Raw genomic sequence first — 21,725 nt, 5'->3', positions numbered from 1 at the left:
AAATGAGCTCGTTTTCAAATGTTGCATGTTCTTACCCAGATGACATTTACTCTCAGAGCCTTTAACCAGAAGTTTGGATTTCTGTTTTATATTCAAAATTAATCTGAATTCGGTGGAGAGAGAACGTGAGGCCAAGTAATCTGAGATCCTCAGTGACAACCTTGTATCTACTTTTCATTTCCAGTGAAAGCAAATATTTGCCTCTAAATGTCATTATACCTACAAAGCTTGCTCTTGGCCCTAGAGAATCTATTAATCGAGGTTTAATTACTGAAAAATTTTTAAGGGCAAGTTTTATTACAGAGGATGACTGAAGATGCATATGGAATAAATCCTTTAAGTGTTCATTTCGAAAGAGAAAGAATGTGCACGTGTGTGCACGCATGAGTAGGGTAAGGGCAGAGAGAGAGAGAGAGAGAGAGAGAGAGAGAGAGAAAGAATCCCAAGCAGCCTCCACGCTGTCAGCACAGAGCCTGGCATGGGGTTTGAACTCACGAACCATGAGATCATGACCTGAGCCAAATAAAAGTAAGACACTTAGCTGACTAGACCACCCAGGTGCCCAGAGAATAAATTTAATTGAGAAACAAAAATGTATTCCCAGGTGTGGAAATGTCTTTATCTCACATGGTACTCTCCTTCAGTGATAGTTTAAGCAGAAATCACTCTTAGCACATCATTTATACCTGAGAAACTCCAGCTGAAATAACCCTTCATGCTCATGTGTTTAATAAGCAGGAGAACTTAGAGAGACACTGATGTTCCAGAAGTTTGTAGAACGATGTTTTTGTTCTCGGAAAGTCCCAGCGCACAAAACTCCATGTGTGTTTTCTACTTCCACTGAGTATTCTGTAGTTGTCAGGGAGTCTCACAGAACTACTTTCTTGGGACCTGAGGCCTTTGTGTGTGTCAGAAAGGAAGCGGGCTAGTTGGTAAGATGTGTGCCTTGCCCTGAGGGCGCCCACAAGGCTGCTTTGCTCCGGGAATTCACTTTTGCAGAAGAGATGGTGAGACAAAAGACGGGAATTAAAGCCTGCAGAATTTTTAAAGTAAAGAGCCCCCGTCATCGTATTTGGTGGCATAAACGTGTTTTTCACTAATTCTGCATGACTCATGTGATGAAAATATTTTAAAAACAGTAATAGATGAGATTTATGAGACGGTTTTTCGCACAAAGGCAAAACTTAGAACTGTTTCCCGTGAGCCTCACGTGTGTTCGTATTTGAGCATCTCTATCACCCACTTGCATAACTCGTTCATATTCCGTGGGTTTATCTTTGTATGGCCGGCAACTTGTTTTGTATTGTCATGGTGGATTCTTCTAGACCAGCAGCCCTCAGGATACACCTGGGGCTGGGGGTTCACCGGAGCGCTGTCGGCCCCGCGCGTCTCTGCCCGCACCCTGGAGGGGCTCCCCACCACCTGTATAGGGAGCCGACCCCGAGGCTCCACGCTGCCCCCGCGGGTTTCTGACACGCTTCCAGACCCCAGCTCTCGGTGATCGGTAAAACATAACTAGAGAATTCTGTGTTCTTTTTATTTCCTTTTGGCCTTTTGGCCTTCAGATGAAATGATTTATGACGACGTCGAGAATGGAGACGAAGGTGGAAACAGCTCTTTGGAATACGGATGGAGCTCCAGTGAATTTGAGAGTTATGAGGAGCAGAGTGACTCCGAGTGCAAGAATGGGGTCCCCAGGTCCTTCCTGCGCAGCAACCACAGGAAGCAAGTATGTGTTCAGCCTGCGTGAGAGACACACGTCTCGTGTTAGCACAGGCACGGACTGCAGAATTTTCATTCCGTAATACTGAAGTGCCCTTAAAGACGTTGGTACCGGGTGTGGGGAGGGTGTGAGACGCTGGCCGCAGGGGAGGCTCCTTTATTTCACGTTGTAAGTGTAATCGTAGCAGGATGGGAAGTTACCTTCTTATAAATGAAATCACTCAGGGGGTCCTATGTGACTGTCCCCTCGTTCTTTGTGTTGTGTAGACAGCATACTTTCTGTGCTCACTGGACCAGATCGGGTCTCTCTGAGACGCGGCACAAGCCTGCTTCCCTTTAAGGGGCGTTTTGAACTTCCGCGTTTTCTACACAAAAAGGAAGGTCTAAGGATAGAATATGTTACAAAATGATGTTGAAGGCCAGAGTTCCTAAGCTGCCCCACGTTCTCTGTCCTGAGTGGAAGGTGTGTGTGTGGCGGGGAGGGGTCTCCGGAAGTGAAGGTCGGAGGAGGAACTTCACAGGTCGCGAGTGTGAATTCTAGAATTGGGTGGTTGTCAGACGTGGGACCTACAAGCGCTTTTGTTGAGGCACATGATCTTAATGAGATTCTGGTTTTCAGTGTTGAGCGGCTGTGCCCGTGCTGTTGGTCGTGGGCTCTGGCTGCTAGTGAAAGGGCTGTTGTGCACCGACATCCCCACGCGTGTCTGCAGATGTCACGTGCTTTCTGTGTGAGGCCGAGCATCAGGCCACAGGCGCACGGAGCCTGGCCCATGTGACTCTGTGTTGGTGCAGGCTGGGCCGTAGTTGCTGCCTCGCCACCATGACAGCGTGGGTAGATGCCGTGGGCCCCTAGTACGTGGACGCGCGGGTTCTTGGCTGAAGCCCCCACAGACCTCCGGCTGGCGGGTGGTTACAGGGGCCTAGTTCCCGCACTCCGTGAGCTTGCTTTGTGACACTCAGGACGAGCCTTCCGCTTTGGGAAGGTGGCCGAGCACCTCCCGTCCTACAGCCGTCCCTTAGACCCCCTTTGCCAGTGGCATTGGCACAGCGGACATTAAATCCTTTGGTCATGCTTGACTCTATGCACCCGACACTCTGGGCTTGAGATTGGAGAGTCGAGCACAGGTGCCGGGAAGAGTGGTGAGGCCACGCCGGTGTCCTTCCGTGGGCGGGTAGGGTGTCCTTCTGTGGGCGGGTAGGGTGTCAGGGGCCCGCTGACCAGCTGCTCGCACACTCACTGAACGAACCGTGCTTTCCTCGCCCTCCGAATGGACCCGGGTTACCAGGCAGGCCCTTGAAGTGCCACACGAGAGGCCGCTCTGCAGCAGGTGAAGTGCCACACCGTGGCTCAAGGTGTGGGATAATCAGGCGGGGTCTTCCCACCGCCCTGGCCCCAGCTTGGCCGCACCCTGGGGGCGCTGGGAGCACTGCCGGCGTGAGGGAGGTCGGGGGGAGGGGGGAAGGACCTAGCGGTCTCCTTGAAGTCTTGTGTTAGAACGGTCCACTGAGCACCCTAAGTGGTTGAGGTCAACTCAAGAAGGGTCCATTCTCTAGTCAGAATTTGCTCACAGCGCACAGTGTCTTTGCCTGTGTTGACATGGGAGACGCTGTCTCGAGAAGCCTTGAGGGCTGGGTTTCCACGTCTGAGGCGTGCGTGATCACGGGGGACGGCGTCTTACGAGATTTCGCCCCTTCCCCGTCAGCCGAGGCACGTCAGTTTGGAGACTTAAAAATCGGTGCCGCCCACTTCCAAATTCTGACGCCCTGTAGTGCAGTCGTGAACCCCGGTGTCCTGTGCCTTGGTGCTGACATAAGGAATAGTTTTATACGTATTGTATTTACACGTCTGATCATTGTGACGTCATCCACGTGGACGTGAATGACAACCCTCAGCCCTTCGTTCACTTTCTTGTCCTGGGCTGGCACAGAAAAGTCTCCGGTCTGGCTCCTGAGAAGCCGCCCCATTTTTCCCTCTCAGGAGTCGGTGGGCCAGAGCTGGGGGCTCCCCGTGGTGCGTGGGCTTCCCCAGACGCCGCCCCCCGGGCCTCGCAATGTACGATCGTCTCAGAGTACCAGAGGGAGCGTTTTTGTGAGAAGATTGTGTCTCTTTATGCTGTAGCTTTCCCATGACCTAACCCGTCTCAAGGAGCACTATGAGAGAACGATGAGAGCTTTGATGGCAAGCACGGTGGCAGCCACAGAGATTCAGCAACTAAAGCAGAAACATGAACTGAAGGTAGTGTGGCTCGCTTCTCGACCAGCCGCGTGGAAAATGCTTGTTCAGAAACAGACCGTACTTTAAACAGAAGCGGCAAGGAAACTAAGTTTGGCCCTTTCTGTGCGAACACTGGTTCTCAGCGTGTGGTCCTGGGCTTCCAGATGTCACCGAGGTCAGATTAATCGCGAGACACCGTTTGCGTTCCTCTCTCTCGTCCTCGTACGCACGGACGGGAGTTTCCCCGAGGCTCCGCTGTGTGTGTGCTGCCCCGGCCGCAAGAGATGGCCAGCCATGCAGAACAGCACTGCCTGTTTTGTGGTTTGGGAAAACACGGTAACTTTTCACGAATGCGTCACTTAGACAACACGGAATGGGCTTATTAGTATTTTTAAATGAATATTCGTAAAAGTTCGATATTTTTTGTCAGTCTCCATTCTTAATCCAGTAAGGGTAGATGAGTGAAAGCCAGATCAACGGACCTCGTTGGGGCCCTTGGCATCTTTCCGGGTACAAAGGGCTCCGGAGCCCAGAGGTCGGAGAACCGCGAGGTTTGAATGTGGTGCCAGTCAGTTCTCGGAGATGTGTTTTACAAGGACACTGTCGAGTAATTGTCACTCCCGTTACACCTGTCCATCTGATGTTCTGTTGTTTGTTCGTGTGTGTTGAACAGCATCTACCTGCAAGCAGACATTCGCTTAGAAGTAAGTGTCTCCCGTTATGGTCGCCTGCTCAATTCCAGAGTGTTCTTGAGCCCCGGGCTCCCCAAAGTGGGAGCAAAATGCTGGCAGTCACTTCTTTCCATGGAGCCTCTGGCTGGTTCCCACGTGGGAGCGTCTGGGGCCTGATGGGGTCTTCTGGGGAGCCCCGAGCTCAGTCATTGGCCGTGGGGGAAGCGTGAAGGAGGCCAGCTCCATGGAGGAGTCTGGAATCAAGTGCAGATAGCAGGGCGTGGCAGGGCGAACAGTGTGCGTTGGGGGGCAGCGAGCAGTAAGATGGGGTGAGTGGGTGAGGGCCGGGCCAGGCAGACACACTTCACCCAGCGAGAAGCAGACGTTAGGGAGGGTCAGGAGCCCCGGCTGTTCCCTGGCTGCCGTGTGACCTGGACGGGCGTCTCAGCTCCCCGGAACCTGGGTCTTTATCGCAGCTCGAGGACAGGGGCCCTGACTGGGGTCAGGCTGACACCGAGGCTTAGGGGTCTGGCGTGGGGTAAGAAAGGGAGGGGTCTGAAAGGGCCGTGTGGGTCAGGAGACAAAGCCGAGAGGCCTTGCAGGCAGACAAGCACTGGGCGTGTGGAGCAGGGCGGAGGCCACAGGAGTGGCCAGGGAGGTGGCGAGTGTGGTGGAGGGCACGTCCCCAGGATGGGGAGGAAGGGACGCAAGAGAATCCCGGAGTGGCTGTGTCTCCCAGGAGACTGCAGTGGCCGTGTCCTGTGGGGGCTGGGGCGGGGCCCCGGCTAGGCAGCGTGGACGTGGTTCGGGGTCACCCGCTGGGTGGCAGGAGACAGAGGACATACAGAAACAGCTGGGCCGCGGTGCGTGTCTGACACCAGTGTGTTCCGCGGGGACACAGTGCAGCGTGGACAGCCGCGTCCCCGGCTGTAACCGGGCAGCACGGTGCCGGCGGTAGCGCTGATGGTCCGATCCTGAGGCACGCTGGCAGGGAAGGCGGGCTGAGGAGGGAGGTAGAGACAGATGAGCGTGCCGGAGGGAGTCTGCAGGAGGAGCAGGGCAGCAGGCAGCGTGGACGTCCCCTCGGCGGGATCCTGCTTTGTCTGTAGGAGGCCATTTGGGTTTTCTCTAATCGCTTGGAGCCCCATAGCCCACACCTCAGACCTCAGAATTTTCCAGCGTAAGGGGTGTGCCAGAGCAGGTCCGTGCTGCTCTGGGCACTGATGGCCCACGGGAGTGCCCACAGGACTCCGGGGTGGGTGAGCCAGGTTCCCTACACGGCGTGACGGTGCGGAGTGGTGTTCCTGACTCCCGCCCGTCTGCCTCCTCGTCTGTTAACCTGCGGTGGGGCCCCCGTGAGCCTCTGGCCTGGCCCCCCGGGGAGCTCAGGAAGGCAGCCGGGGCTCTGTGTTTCCTGGTTTCCTGCGTTTGCCTTGTGATCTGGGGCCGGCTGCCTGAGTGTGTGTGTGTGTGTGTGTGTGTGTGTGTGTGTGTGTGTTTTACTTGCTCCCTCTGATGTCCGCCAGGCTCTGTGTTTGTAAGTGATCGTAAGAAAAGTGGAGGCTGCCATTTACACACAGCAGGAAACCAGGTCAAAGAAGGGCTCGCTTTTCAAGTTTGCTTTTCGTCCTCGTTTTTTTCTTTTAAACAAACAAAATGTGGCCCAAGTTACATACACACACACACACACCAAGCAAGTAAGTGCTCCCACATCAAAAAGCCAGTTTCAGGTGATGTTTTAAGACCAAGCTACTTGACAGTATTCTTTTAAAATAAAGTAAAAGCAGCTAGTGGATTTTTACCGACGGTCCGCTTCTCACGGTTCTCCCTTTTTTTTTTTTTTTTTACAGATGCAGAAACTCATGAAGGCTGCGAAGGAGGGCACTAAAGACGGGCTTGAGAAGACCAAGGCTGCCGTGAAGAGAGGCCGCTCTCTCATTAGGACCAAGTCCTTCATGGCTCCAGGTCAGTGGCCCGGCCTGCAGACAGGTGCTCCAAGCCTGTTGTCCCCCCGACACAGCACTTTGGGGTGGGGAGCGCGGCCACGGGCACGTCACACGCAACCTCAGCACAGTGGTGTTTGACTCAGCTGGTGTTTGACTCAGCGGGCCGCCTAGGTGTCAGCTCCCAAATGGGGGCGAGGGTGCACACTCTCCGCTGAGGGCCTGCACGGACTTGTGCAGTAGCTCGGGGACACACACACACACACACACACACACACAGACACGACAAGCAGCGGAAAGTTAAGAGAATTCGCGTAGGTAGTAGACACCAGTTCTCTGTCTGTTGTTTCCTCCCAGCACGTCGTGGGCCCTTAGTGAAACCCCCTCCCCCCCGACTGCCCCGGGGGGCTTCACTCTCTGCTGTGTCTCCTGAAACCCCCTCGGGTACCCTGGGACCTCAGTCAGGCATGATTCTCAGCAAGTCTGTTCTCAGTAAGGCGTGGTAACGGGTGATCTCGCGTGCGGTGTATCCTCATACAGACGTGTGCTTCCCACCGGGACGAAGCTATAAGAAGGTCTTGTTCTAAGCAGAGATGTTAGGAACGCTCTTGCTGGTGTGGGAAGCTCTGAGATGATTCCAGAAATTTCAGGTTTTCTGAGACTCTCACCAAGGTGGGGTGTAGCCTGTGCTGTCCATCCGTCTGTCAGGAAGATGGGCTGTGTCTGCTGCATTCCTGCTGACGCCCGGCTGTGGGCCAAGGATTCTCGGACTTCGGAGAAAATGTCTACGCACTGGCATGTCCTTACAGCCTGGCTAGTACGTGCAGTGTGGACGAGAGCACACGCTCCCAGGGGGCGTCTGACCTGTTCTTGTAAAAACGGGACTTTGTTGTTTGCACAGACGTTCTAAGAGGCAAACCCAGTGCCGGTGTGAGTGTAGCATTTGCTGATCCCGGTGCCTGGAAAGGACGGTGAGGCCATGCTTCTGTAAGGGGAAGTCATTGGAGTCAAAACTAGATTTTTTAATACATTTTAGTGCTAACAACATCTTCACCTTGAAACAAGACAGAGGAAAGGTTGTCCGGAGCCCCACTGGGTTACTTGGGAAGGGGACGGCCCTGATGAGGTGCTGGCAGTATGCTGGGCACCCCGAGGAGGAACACCTTCACGTTGGGGGGGTGGGGGGCGTGCACCTGCCCCTGGAGAGCAGAGGCAGGGTCTGAGAGGGGCTGAGCCTGGGATTTGGGGTCCTGGATGCCAGACGCTGGGCAGAAACGCCGACTCTGGCCCACCCCAGGCCTTGAACTAGGATCTGCAGGCCGGTGACCCAGCACGCAGGGCGGGCCTGAAGCCCCAAGCTAGGCAGGGAGGAGGCCCACGGGGGTCCCCCGGGGGCACAGCAGGTCGTCAGGCACGTCCTTGAGCCCAACGACCTTCGTGTCCTAAGCTGTGACATGGGAAGATAACGCTGAATTCGCAGTTCTTCAGCCTGGATGTGCACGCATTTGCCCGGGCCCAGCACCCCGGGACCAGTCAGCGACACTCGAGGGGAGGGGTCTGGACACCGGAAGGTTCTGTTTCTACTTCTTCGTGAGACTTTATTATTTAAGATCGATTTTAGATTCACAACAAAACTGAGCAGGAGATCCGCCCCTGCCCCCGTTGTCACGTTGTCACACAGACAGCTGACGCACCCGCCCGGGCACGTTGTCACCACCCAGGGCCCGCACTGCACGTCTTGATGTGGCCCATTCCGTGGGTTGGGACAAAAGTACAACCACGGGGATCCATCGTCACACAGAGGAGCTTCACTGCCGTCAACCCCCCTGGGCCCCACCGTTCGTCCCTCCCAGCCCCGGCGGCCTCTCGCCTTGCTGTGTCCACGGTTTTGCCTTCCCCAGAAGGTCAGAGTTGGAATCATCCGTGGTGTAGACTCTTCAGACTGGGTTCTTTCACTTAGTAACGTGGTTAAGAACAGACCTCCGTGTCTGTTCGTGGCTTGAGGGCTCGTTTCTTCTTAGCGCCGAATGATCTTGCGCTGTCTGGACGCACCGGTTTAGTTATCCGTCACTACTGGGGGGCGCTGTGGTCGCCTCCGAGGTTGGGCAGGTGGGAACAGAGTGCCGTAAACGTCCGTCACAGCTTATCCGTGGACGCGGGCTCTCCACTCCTTGTAAATGTGGAGGCGTGTCGTCGCTGGATTGTGGGGAAAGAGCAGGTTTCGTTTTGTGAGACAGCACCACGCTAGCTGCACGGTGTGCACGACCACCAGCCATGAGTCCTGCCTGCTCCACGTTTTCTCTAGCACTTGGTGCGCGTGGCATGGTCGCTGCTCTGGATTTTGGCCATCCTCATAGGTGTGCGGACCCTGGGGGGTTTTAAAAGCTCCTCAGGAATTTTTCTATGCAGCCAGCGTTTGGGATATTTAAATTCGATAATCTCTGGGGTCCTATTACCTAAGAATTCCTTTGCTTTTCTGTTTTCCAGCCGTTTTGTGGATTCTTTTTTCTTTTTTTCTTAATGTATTTTTTTTAATTTTTTAAATGCTTATTTATTTTTGAGAGAGACAGATTGTGGGGGGGGGGGGGCGGGAAGGGGCAGAAGAGAGGGAAACACAAAATCCGAAGCAGGCCCGACTCGGGGCTCAAACTCCCAAGCTGTGAGATCATGACCTGAGCTGAAGTCAGAGGCCCGACAGACTGAACCATCCAGGCGCCCCAGATTCTTTCATTTATTTAGCTACGGCTGCGTTTTTAAAAATAAATTTAGATTCGGTCTAAATGTTTTGATCTGGCGGAAGCTGTGGTTTTCCAGTGAGAAAGACACACAGAAGGTCAAGAAATACACGGAGTCTCCACTTAGCTTTCGTCGATTACTGACTGTGGGTTCTTAGCTGTTTTCACCTGCCCTTCTCTGACTCTGGGTGTCGTATTTTATAGGCGAGGAAATTGAGGTATTTATTTCGGCTTCACCGACTGGGTACTCAAATGACACCCCTCTGCCTTTTGAAATGAAACTTCCAAGGTATTGGAATTTTCAAACTTTGACGGACACGGTGTTCCTCTGGTGGAGAGGATATCGTCTTGGGTTTGTTAAAATTTTGACCTAGTCATTGCCAGGCGGGAAGAGAACACAGGAAACGGAGGTGTCTGCCCGACGCATCGGTTCGACGGCATATTTCACCGCGCTGCAGTGTTACGGGCGTGCCGTCTCGGTGTCAAACGAGTGCATTATTTTTTCAGATCACAGATCTTGTCTCGAAGAGGAGCAGAATCTATTTATCGACGTGGACTGCAGGCACCCGGAGGCCATCCTGACGCCGATGCCTGAGGGTCTGTCTCAGCAGCAGGTAGGCCGGGGCCGTTGGCCGGCACGGCCGCGCTGGCTGGAGACGTGCCCGAACGCGTGCGCGGCCGGTGACTGCCCCCTGCGCGCTCCCGGCCCCTCCGTGTCCTCGGGCACAGCAGTGGGTCTCAGCGGCCCCGGTCGGCGGCTGTGGCCTGGACACGGGCTCTGTGGTCCTCGAGCACTTCGAGTCCCCACCCCAGAGTAAGCGTGAGAAGGGTGTGGAGCTGCCCTCTGTGCGGGCGCCGTCTACACCCGTTCTTCCTGACAGAGACACCGTGTGCGTTTGTGTCAACTGTGCCTCTGACAGAGATGAAAACACGGATTTCCAACAACTGATACCGTTACTATCGCGCATAAAGCAGTTTCTCGATGTCTGGAAGTAGGCAGCAGAGGGAAGAGAAATTTGGTGATGTCCTCTCGGTTATCTTTGGGTGAAAGGAAACGAGCCTCAGGACTCTTGGGGCTCTTGGGGGGGTCGCTGCGTGTGTGCGCAGTGTGACTCACGTTGTGGGCGCGGGCAGGTGGACACGTACGGGGGGCAGAGAGGAGGCCAGGACGGAGGGGACTGCGTGGCCGGTGCGGGTGGTAAGGTTAGAGTCTGGGGAATGGGAGCCGAGCTGGGGGGAGGCCCGGGGCTGTTCATCATCGTCGGGCCAGACTGGGAAGCTTCGAGCTTCGAGGTGAAGGGGGAGCCAAGCAGCGGGGGCTGCGGTGATGAGGAAACGTGTCGGGGGCGAGGGGTTGACTTGTGAGCATGTCGGGAGCGAAAGAGCGTTTGACCAGGTGACAGATGCCCTGTAGCCATCACTGCGTCTGCTCCCCGCGGCACCCCCACGAGCGCTCTGGACATCAGGAAAGCCTTGCACATCCCTCCGTGAGCACACGCGTCCTGTGGGAGGATACCATGGCTCCGAGGAGGCCGGGGCGGCACCTGCCATGGGCGGGCAGGGCCCGATGTTCCAGCCACATCTCTGATCCCCAAACCTAAACTCCTCCAATCTAAGTCAGTTAGATTAGCCGTAAATCCTCTGCTGTGTGGTGCTCCCGGGGGGATGTGGCCGTGACCCCGTGGGGTGCGGCTGGGCCCTTTCTGCCGTAGCCCCGTGTGCCCGTGTCCCCCGTTCTCCAGCCTCACGAGACTGAGAGAAGTATGAGAAAGGGGCTTGATGGTTGGAAAACAGCCTTGACGCTCCTCTGGGGTTTCTGTGCCTGGGTCCTTCCTGCCCCGCTCCTGTGTTCTCTAGTCCTGGGGGGCCGTGGGGTGACTGGGCCTTGGACCCTCCTGTCCGAGGCTGTGGTGTCGGGGACGTGTGACTCAGAGCACTCCCAGGCAAGGTGGCAGTCACGGGTGGGACATTGTGATGGAACAGGGGGACGGCTGCCCAGAGGACAGAGGACGGGCGGGGCCGGGGGGGGTGGGGGGAGGTGGCCGCAGGGCGTCACTGTCCAGGCCGGGACTCGGCGGTGGAGGCTGGGTGTTGTGAGCGTCTGTCAGGAGACAGGAGTGGAAAGGTGTTTTGAGCCAGGAGGGTCTTAGATGCACGCTCCCGCCAGTCTGTTTCGGGCGCTCGTAGAGGCTGTGTGCTGGCCACGAGCGTGCTGGCCACGGGGGGTCTGTGCTGAGGAAGAGCCTCCAGGACGGTGTCCCGTGGGCCTGGCCCCAGCCCCTGCGCTGGGATTCGCTGGGCAGTCCTGTGAGGTTCGCCCCTCACCACCCGGGCCCGTTCTCTGAGACAGGGATGCCGTGTCTGTGCGCGTTTCTTCCTGGGACAGTGACGCAGACGTGGGCACGGTGCACGTGGACATGGTGAGGTCAGCACCAGGGGACAGGCCACCGGGACGGGGGCTACGGAAGGGTTCGTCTTCAGGATCTCTCTGTCCCCCCAGCTTTCCCTGTGGTCGTGGTTCACGGGGACCCCTCCCCTTCCCCTCTGGCGACCGGGCATGCTCTCCGTGGGACTTGTCCCGAGAGACGTCAGACCGGGGTGCTCGTGTTCTTTATCACATCATTTTCTCCCCAAATCGAAATGAGGTAACGTAACTAAAATGTTACGTATCCAGCATTCTCTTCACGCCCTGTTTGGGAAGAAAAACACAAGAAATTCTCTTATTTCTAATGGGTTGCTTGCTGTTTCCCGAAAAGTGCCATCGATGCCGCGGGCTGGGGGCCCTGCCTGGGGACGGGGCTCTGCCCCCCCCCCCCCCCCCGACTGAGTGTCTCCTGGGCCCAGCAGCTGGGCCCTCATGCTGTCCGCCCTCCTGGCCAGTGCTTCTCCTGATCTGTCCACCTGGCCGTGGTGAAGACGCCCACTTGGGCCTGGATCTCCCCCGTCCGCAGCCACGGTGCTGGGCCCTCAGGACGAGCCCGACGACCCTGGAGCCTCACCACCCGTGTCCACGTGGGGCACACTGTTCACTTCGTTAGATTTAACTTCCTAGAAGGGCCATCCCAACCTGTAGGAGCCACAAAACCTGCTGGAATTTTTTATTCTATTTTTGTATTTCCAAGTTTATGCCCGACTCCCAATTCTTTGACCTGACACATTAGGATCCTCTCAGGACTTTTAAAAATGTCTGTAATTCCTGGGTTTGACCCTGAATATTCTGCCTCGGGAGACTTGAAGTGTGTGGGAATCTGAAGTTTGGGCAACCAGGCTGGGCGGGTGGGCGCCCTCGTGGGAGCTGGCTTTAATCCCAGACACATCTGGGCTCTTGAAGTACATCACTCTGTTCTCTATGTGTTCTGGAAGCACTGATCTGCATCTTAATTTTGTGAATTGAACGGTCCTTCTTGTGGAGCAGAGAATTGTTCCCGCGTCAGTCATGTTTTGGAAGACTTGGTGGCCCTGGAATGTTCTGGACTGAGGGCTTTCTCCTGTGGCAGGTGCCGTGTCCACCCACTGGGTGGCGGTGTGGTTCCTGCGGTAAGTGTTGACTCCCTGCTGGTGGTTCCCCCCGCTGTTGCGTGTGTGTGTGGTCGAGAGGCAGCCTTCCTGAAATTTGGTGCTCTCTTTTCCGTTTATTGGAGAAAATAACTTGCCAGAATATGTGTAGGCTTGATGCAAGGGCCAGGCATCAACGTTGGCCATTACCAGGAATCGTGCGGCCAGACGTTTGTCCGTGTATGTACCTGTGTAGTGACAACAGTGACGTCCTTGTCTGAAGTGGCTCGTCCCAGACTGTGGAGGGTTACTTCACCCACTGTGCACTCCGCCTCGTGGGTGCGTCTTTGGTCAGAAGCTCTTGGCCAAAAAGAAAAATCTATTCTTCTATCTTTCAAAAGCTTCTTCTTTTCCGACTTCAGAATAATAATTTTATGAGATGAATGTTGCTAATAGCATTCTTTGAGTCAAGACTAGAACTGCTTTCTTATACTCAATTTATACGTGAAGTGTCACATAAGTCAGCGTAGGACACGTCAAGTACAATTAATTTAGCTTATAATTGTTGCATAAGTGAATGCATTTGTTGTTACCGCTCTAATTTCACTTGTCTTGCTGTAACTTACGGTTTATAATTTGCGGTTTAAAATATTTCATAATTGGGGGCACCTGGGGGGGCTCAGTTGGTTAAGCGTCCAACTTCGGCTCAGGTCATAATCTCCAGGTCCGTGAGTTCAAGCCCCACGTCGGGCTCTGTGCTGACAGCTCGGAGCCTGGAGCCTGTTTCAGATTCTGTGTCTCCCTCTCTCTCTGCCCCTCCCCCGCTTTAGAGAGAGACGCTATGTGTGTGTCTCTCTCTAAAATGAATAAAGGTTAAAAACATTTTTTTTTTTTCAACGTTTTTTTTTTATTTATTTTTGGGACAGAGAGAGACAGAGCATGAACGGGGGAGGGGCAGAGAGAGAGGGAGACACAGAATCGGAAACAGGCTCCAGGCTCCGAGCCATCAGCCCAGAGCCCGACGCGGGGCTCGAACTCACGGACCGCGAGATCGTGACCTGGCTGAAGTCGGACGCTTAACCGACTGCGCCACCCAGGCGCCCCTAAAAACATTTTTTTTAATTAAAAAAATAAAACATTTCAAAATCATAGCCACAGAGCAAGTATGTTTCTCTGTTACCATCGTATTTTCAAATTGCCAACAGGTGGTAAGAAGATACATCCTGGGTTCAGTTGTGGACAGTGAGAAGAACTACGTGGACGCTCTCAAGAGGATTCTGGAGGTACCGAAACACCGTGTCACACAGTACACGCAGGTTTTACTCACCTTTCTTGCACGTGTGTGTGTGCGTGTGTATGAGCCATGACATAATCAAACTTGCCGAACCCTCAGAAGACCCTAAGTGCCGTGTCTGCGTGTTGACGTGAAGTCCGGCGATTTGTGGCGAACGCTGTCGTGAGTGGCTTTCCCCCCGTGTGTGGCGCACGCCGCCTCCCCGTGTTTCTTAGCGCTACGAGAAGCCACTGTCGGAGATGGAACCGAAGATCCTGAGTGAGAGGAAGCTGAAGACGGTGTTCTACCGGGTCAAAGAGCTGCTGCAGTGCCACGGCATGTTCCAGATCGCGCTGGCCAGCCGCGTGGCCGAGTGGGACTCCGTGGAGACCATCGGGGACGTCTTTGTGGCTTCGGTAATTCTCGGCGGCCCAGCCACCCCACGCTGTCCTGGGCTCCGGAGCCGCGTCCCGTCCCAGTGAACGCGGCTGCGTCACACGGGGTGTCGGTGTCGGCGGGGAGCCCTGGTGCCCTGCAGGGCCCCTCGAGGCCACCGTGAGGACAGGGCGCTCTACCCAGCGCACAGGAGGGGGAAGGGTCACGAAGGCCAAGGGCGGACGGGGGGAGGTCTGGGCGGACTGTGCACCAGCAGGCGATTTGAGCGTGCTTTCTTTGGCCTGTGGCCAACGCCACGGCTCTGTTGACAGGGTTGTTGCCTCATCCCGTTCACGCCCTCATCAGGTGGGTCTCGCCCTGAGCCCTGTCCCTGTCAGGGGGCGGCGGAAAACGCCCTGTGGGGAAATACCGACCCGTTTCCCTGAAGCTTGTCCTCTGTGACCGGGGTGTGGGGTGCGGATGCGGTGGCCGGGTGGCCGCTGACACAGGATGAGCCTTTCCTGGCAGGGGGAGCCGTGCGCTGCCCGGGAAGCCCAGCCTCCGGTCTCACTCAGCGGTTTTATCTTCGGTCGTTTGTGACCGTGTGTCGTGCGTGAGGGAGCGGTCTCTCTGGATGCGGGAGGTTGTAGCTCAGGAGAACGGGTTCCCTAGCTGCGTGAAGACAAGAATGCCATCAAAGCTGGAGGTTCAAGTGCTCGAACGCTCTGTGAACGCTGTAGTAACAATAAAGAAACCTTTTCCTTTTTTCTGTACGACTGTGTGTCCTTAATGGTGTATATAAATTACAGGATGCCTTGAACACAGAAACAAGAGCTCTTCCTGAGATACTTGTAGGATCCCTTTCGGGGACCTTTACGAAAAACAAAACAAAGCAACCGTGGATATTTACTTTGTTCTTGCATTTTCTGGCTATTTTCTGGGTTTAGCATAAACGTTTACTCTATTTCTCTTCTTAAAATATTTATTTACCTTGGGAACTTTTTTTTTAAAGGAAAGAAACTTTAAAAAAATAAATACATATGTATAAAATTTAGGTGAAAGCATTTTGCCGTAAGTGATGGTCACACCAGATACCCGCTATGGATATTCCTGTTTATCCCGAGAACTTGCCGGATCTTAGAAGAATACCAGCGGGTGGTGGTTGTGCCTCCTGGTGTTTCTAGGAAAACAGGACAGTAGGCGGACAGACGGACGGATAGGACACTGACCTCAGCCACAAGGGCTGGAGGGGATTGATTTTCTTCTTGCCCCGGAGCATTTCCAGGGGACAGTCAGTGCCAGCTCGTTGGGACATTGGGGCCTGTGTGCCAGTCTTTCCCACAGGGGAAATCCGCAGTGAGGATCGGCCACAGCTTACAGAAGGGGGTCGGAAATGATCATGTCCACATGTCTGTAGTCAGGAACTCTTATTCCCTGAGAGCCAGCCCACCGGGGATGTGAACCGGGTTGCCTGCACGGGCACCAGGGGGAGCAGAGTAAGATCAGCTGTCCAAACAGTTCCTGACGAGTTTGTTTAAAGACGGAAAAGGAATCACACCCAGGCATAATGAAGTGCGTCCTTCGCAGACATCGTGGTGCCCGAGAGGTGGCTTTTAGGGCAGGTTTCAAACCTTTTATCCCGTCCTGGAAGGGGGAGGGTCTGGGCTCTGTGCATCATTGACGCTTCCCAATGTTCTCTGGTCTTTCAGTTTTCCAAATCCATGGTGCTGGATGCCTACAGCGAGTATGTGAATAATTTCAGCACGGCCGTGGCAATCCTCAAGAAAACGTGTGCCACGAAACCTGCTTTCCTTGAATTTCTAAAGGTAAGAACTTGCTGCTTTTTCGTTTAGGTTGTAACACCTTTTGATAACAGGTTCCATGCGAAAACACTTCACAATGAGATTTCACCAAACCCTGCCTCTAAACGTGTAACGTCCTGTGCAAAGATTTTGGCACCAAGGTGTGGGGTCAGCGCTGGAAATAAAGATGAATTTTCAGCAGTGGCTTGGCTCTTTGAAAACAACCTTGATTTGCACATCCTCGGACTTGTGTGGATGTGAATAGACAGAAAGCGAGGGTCGGGTCCTCGGACGTGCGTGGACGTGGATGGACAGAATGTGAGGGTCGGGCCCCCAAGGATCTGCCATTGGCTTCCTGTCCTTGAGCATAGTATCGGGAGCAGCAGACCGAACATTCGGGATCTGGGTGGAGCTCTCTGGCCCCCTTCGAGGATGTGGCCCCCAGTGGGGCTCTGATGTCAGGTGGAGAGGGCTACCCTCCCCAGGCTTGTCTGACTTGGACGTCGTGGGGTTCCTGCTGGGGGACGTTGACCCGGGATATTTAGGTCACGGCCACGGGGGCTGCCGCGCATAGAACCGACGGGATCCCTGCAGACGCTCACGGCGGCCAGCCACCGAGCCCAGACCTCAGTTGCATGAGGCTCCAGTTCCCGTTGTAACACTGGAGCCAGCCAGAGTTTGGTCCTGTTACTTGAACCGTATTCTCGAAGCTCAGGCTGTCCGGCAGTGAGCGAACACGAAACTATTTTCGCTGACCACAGCGTGATCAAGGCTGCGTTATTCCCCTCCTCCTCCAGTTAAGGCTTGCCGAGGGATTAAATCAGCCCCCAGTCTTGGTGGCCTCGGTGCCCGGTGGTCTTTCTATACCACGGCGTTTCTTCTTCTGGGGAAGAAAATAGAGGCCATTCAGACAGTTCCTTCCTTGCAGGAGGCCAAACTGTCTTGGGGACCGTATCTGAGATGTCAGCAGGGGAGCTGGTCACAGCCCCCACTGTCCCGTGACCTCCTGGTCAAGCCCGGGAACCGGTGTTGGGAGAGGGGGCTGAGCCCTCCCTCTGCCATCAGACCGCACAACTCCCTCAGCTGGAGAGAGCTGGAGACCCCACCCCGGTTTGCCAACGGTCCAGCCCGGTGGGGTGTCCGTCCCAGGCTGAGAGGCGGGTCGAGGGACCAGGCGGCCCTCACTCAGCTGGGGCAGCTCAGACAGGACAGACCCAGGGACACCCCCACCCCTGAGACCCTCACACCTGGAGCCTGAAGTAGGGAGTTTGGAGGTTGGGCCCGAATGCAGGAGGGTCCGTGGCCACCATGGAGATCTCGCTCCAGCGCCCGTGGCGGGCTACCGTTAAGGGTCCTCACGACTCCCGTTTGGGATTCTGTGGTTTTCTTTTCTTCTTTTTTTGTAAGTGCACTTTTCCGGTGATTGTAGGGTCCCAGAAACTAACTCAGCGCTTAGAGGATTAAATGAATCGGTAAACGATAAACGCTGCCTGGCATCAGAGGTGGCTCTTTTTTTTTTTTTTTTTTTTTTTTCTTTTAAAGTTTATTTATTTTGGAGGGGGAGGGGCAGGAAGAGAGAGAGAGGATCCCAAGCAGGCTGTATGCTCAGCAAAGATGCAGGGCTCGAACTCACAAAACAGTGGGATCATGACCTGAGCTTAACCTACTGAGCCCCCCGGGCGCCCCCAGAGGTGGCCCTGAAAGCAGAGGATGACACAACGGGAGATTTCAGCCGGGAATCCAGCCCCGGCCGGCTCAGACCTAAAGCACAGGGGCTCGCCTGTGCTGGCGTGCGAGGCGTCGGGGGTCGTGAGGTCGGGGCGTGCGCCCTGCCGAGGCGTCTGTGTCGGGCGGGAGGGCGGCCCCGGTGTCGGGAGCAGCTCGGGTCATCGAGGCCTCTCCTCACAGCAGTGCCAGGAAAGCAGCCCCGACCGCATCACACTCTACAGCCTGATGATGAAGCCCATACAGAGGTTCCCGCAGTTCATCCTCCTGCTGCAGGTGAGGGCACGCGGGGTCGTGGGCAGGGACCCCGAGCGAGCGTGGACACGGCCCCGGGCCCCACCCGCGCTCTCGTGCGCGGGTGGAGGTGGCCGGACTCCCCGGGGCGGAGAGGAACCCGCTCCCTCTGCCAAGTCAGGGTCGGGTCCAGGGTTGCGGGGAAAATGTCCCATCCTCTGTGCCCTGGGGGCGGGCGCAGGCTCAGGAGACTGAGTGGAGACTCAGACCGACCGTGCCGGCCGTGAGCTTGGTGCACAGACGGTCCAGGGAGCGGGAGGTTCCCCGGAGAAGAGGTTTCCCAGCGGACCTTCCCCGTTGTTCAGACTAACGCTATTCAGACTAGTACATGTGTTGTTTCTGACAGGACTGGTTCCGAGCGGGGGTACGAAATACCGTCTGGGGAAGCCCGGCCCGCTCCCGTGTGATGCACTGTCCGTGTGTACCCCTTGTCCACTCCAAAGCCCGTGACCCCGCGACCGGGGGCACTCTGCACCCACCTCCCGGAACTGCCTGAAAATGGCATTTCTGAGGACGGTCCCGCTGGCCCCTGCGGCGTTGGGTCTGTTAGATCCCTCAGCTTGCCCTCCCGAGGACGTCGGGCGGCTTTGCCCGGCTTACCGACTCCTTTTACGCAGAGGAGTCGTGAAAATAGGAAGAAAAAGGTACAGACGTGAAACGTGAACATCGGCTGCTTCTGTGGTTACTCTCGTCTTTCTCCCTTTTCCACTTGTGTTTCCCGGCGCGTGTCCAGTCACACGAAAGTGTTAGATCAGGTGTCTGGTTTCCAAACGCCTGGGTCAGAATGTTAATAACAAAAGCCCGCTGATTTCCCCCTGAGATCAGAATATCCGGGAAACGCGTTTTATTCCTCCAGTCGACAAGTATTTGCCAGGCTCTCCGAACGTGAGGCTCCAGGCCTGCGTCCGTCCACCGCAGAGGGTGGCAGAGGGCGGTGAGGAAGAAAGGTGTCACATCCAGAAACCAGTTAGCTCCTTGTTTAGCTAGACGGGGACCAGCCTCCTGGGCCACAGGTGCTGGCGGTCGGTAGGTCACGACCCAGGCGCCAAGAGCAAAGACGGAAGCACTTGTAATCTGTGCGGTGTATGTTCGAGTGCTTGGGCAGACCGCGCTTAGTGACGTGCTGCTAAGTGATCGCCGGTTGCCCGCGTTTACCGCGTACGCCGAGGTACTGTCGGGTCGTCACACCTCGCTCGTGAGTAGCGTTTTGTCCTTAGTTAATTAAAGTCGGACACAGTCTGCAGTCTGGCTTGTCGGCTTTTGGTTAGCCGTTAATAAATGACGGCAAACCTTTGGCCCAGGGTTTTACCAAAATCAATTTTTCCAGAAGGGTGAGAAGGCCGTGGGCAAGAGAACAAAAGCATCTCAGGACAAGCTCTGAGCCTCGTACTGCTTGAGAGCAAGGACATGGTCCTGGGTGACGTTGCTCTGATTTTTGTCTAAGAGCAGTGCCCTTAACAAAAGGCGGCGTGTTGCTGTCCCCCCCGCCCTTGTTTCTTGGGGCTGTGGTGTTCCTCCCCCACCCCTCCCCGTCCTACCTGGGCACCCGGGAGACTCACCCGAGATGTCTCCAGACGTGTGAGCGGGCTCCCTGGTGGCCCGCCCTCTGTCCCTCAGGGTTCACTCTGGGGTGGCTCAGGGAGGGTCCGGGTTACTTAGGAAGATGCACAGCAGGAGCCGGACGGGGTGAAGTTTGTGCACCTGAGAGGGCTGCGTGGGGGCGCCCGGAGACCCAGCTCCCAGGAGCTGGAGGACAGTGCCCTCCCTCCCTCCTGAACTGTCAGTGTGTGGGGAGGGACGGTCTGGTGACTGGCATGCTTCCTTCCCCTCCTGTGACCCGTCAGCACCCTGCCCTCCTTGTCTCTGTGCTGATCCCTGGCTCTCCTGTGCCCGGGCCCCTGTGGCGCCAGGACCCCGCAGCCTTCCCTGAACCTTCCCTGCTCTCCTGGGCCTGCGGGTTCCGACACGTGGTCCTCCTGGAATTCGTCTCGCTGTATCCCGCTCCTGTCTCCTGTCCTGCGTTGTCCCCAAATAAGTAACAGTCCGGAGAGAACGACAGACTCCCCTCTTCCCTCACGTGGTTCTGTCCCGGCATCTGGCGGGTCCTCCCTGCTGCTTGTCCTGATGGCGCTCAGATAGCAGGTAGATGCTGCCAGCAGGTGACGGTGGAGCCAGAACCCATCGTGAGACTGTCGACTTCCCTTGCCAGGATTTGATGTGACTCACGGGGGCGCAGATGTATCGCAGCTCAGTATACAGTGTTCGTTTAGACCAGAAGTATTTCATCATTTGTGCGGTGCTTTGTTTTTTCCCGATAGAAAACGAAAAGCAGGTTTAGCAGACGAGGGTGCCATTGAGTTCGAGCTCGGGTTAAGCAGGTGTTAGCATGGGGAGGCTGAGCGGAGGGCCAGGCTGGCCCGAGGGGGGCGCGTCCGCACGCGTCTGCCTCCCCCAGCAGAGGTCAGCACGTCGTCTGTGGCAGCTGGAACGCGGAAGGGCCTGTGTGGAATCGAGGTGGCGACGTCAGGACTGTCACTTAGATGTCACTCTTGAGAGCGTCCCCCGTGTTTGACCCACGTGACGTCATTCTGTTGGTGACCACGTCACTCCCTGCCGCACATCCTTCCTGCAGCCTGCTCGTCCCTTTGTGGCCCTGCAGGCGCGGACAGAGGTTTCTGGCAGAGGTGGGGCGCCCGGGGTGGGGCGAGGCCCTGCCGTGTGCGGGGAAGCCGGGGCTGCGGCCCGAGGCGCCCCAGCAGCCGTGCCCACTTGGCGTTCGGGAACGGACCTGTTGAAACACAGCAGCTGGAGCCGTGCGTGGGGCCGGGCTCCCTTGGTCCGGCTCCGCCAGAGGGAAATGGTCTAGGCCTGACCTTGAACACCGCTGCCGGGCACGGGACATTTCTGAGATGTGGTGTGCCTGTGATTATGGTGCCTGTTATTGGAAAACGCTGGCTTCCTCCATCAGCAAAGCCACTGAGTGAGTTTGTTTTTGCACAAGGAGCCGCTCTGGTGTTCAGCCAAACCGTGAGTCAGCTAGCTTACCATCCTGGCTGCCGTGCTCATTCTGTTCCTCCCCACAAGTAGCCCGAGCGCTGCCGGTTCGTGCGCCACGTGGGTGTTGGCCGGACGCATGCCTGTGCAGCCGTCTGCGCCTCCGCACCAGCAAGCACGTGCCCCCTGTTCACCGTGTTTCTTCTCCCCAAGGACATGCTGAAGAACACGTCCAAAGGGCACCCTGACCGGCTGCCCCTTCAGATGGCGCTGACGGAGCTGGAGACGTTGGCGGAGAAGCTCAACGAGAGGAAGAGGGACGCTGACCAGCGCTGTGAGATCAAGCACGTGGCCAAAGCCATAAACGAGCGATACCTGAACAAGGTTGCCCGAGGCGTCCCGGTCTGGGCTGGTGTTCGGTTTGCTTTGTACTAATGAGCCACCCGTATGTCACCTGCTTGCTACTAATCTCGTGGACGCT

At 56.0% G+C, this 21,725-nt stretch overlaps 1 protein-coding gene across 5 annotated transcripts in view; it reads left to right on the top strand.

Moving 5' to 3' along the window:
- The window catches only part of ARHGEF10 (Rho guanine nucleotide exchange factor 10), a 101,374-nt gene that overhangs the window by 41,695 nt on the left and 37,954 nt on the right, over positions 1 to 21,725 (top strand). For 2 of the 5 annotated variants that reach the window (XM_049631827.1, XM_049631822.1), the window contains exons 8-16: positions 1,566 to 1,729; positions 3,842 to 3,958; positions 6,459 to 6,573; positions 9,794 to 9,900; positions 13,987 to 14,064; positions 14,291 to 14,470; positions 16,139 to 16,255; positions 18,140 to 18,232; positions 21,458 to 21,628. In XM_049631827.1, coding sequence (XP_049487784.1) covers positions 1,566 to 1,729; positions 3,842 to 3,958; positions 6,459 to 6,573; positions 9,794 to 9,900; positions 13,987 to 14,064; positions 14,291 to 14,470; positions 16,139 to 16,255; positions 18,140 to 18,232; positions 21,458 to 21,628 — 1,142 coding nt within the window. The remainder of the gene's footprint in view (positions 1 to 1,565; positions 1,730 to 3,841; positions 3,959 to 6,458; positions 6,574 to 9,793; positions 9,901 to 13,986; positions 14,065 to 14,290; positions 14,471 to 16,138; positions 16,256 to 18,139; positions 18,233 to 21,457; positions 21,629 to 21,725) is intronic. The other 3 variants (XM_049631823.1, XM_049631825.1, XM_049631826.1) reach the window with 3 other exon arrangements.

The sequence above is a fragment of the Panthera uncia genome, chromosome B1 (genome assembly GCF_023721935.1).
Source record: "Panthera uncia isolate 11264 chromosome B1, Puncia_PCG_1.0, whole genome shotgun sequence".
Lineage (NCBI taxonomy): Eukaryota > Metazoa > Chordata > Mammalia > Carnivora > Felidae > Panthera > Panthera uncia.
The sequence above is the reverse complement of the archived record's forward strand: the minus strand, read 5'-3'. Positions and strand labels throughout refer to the sequence as shown.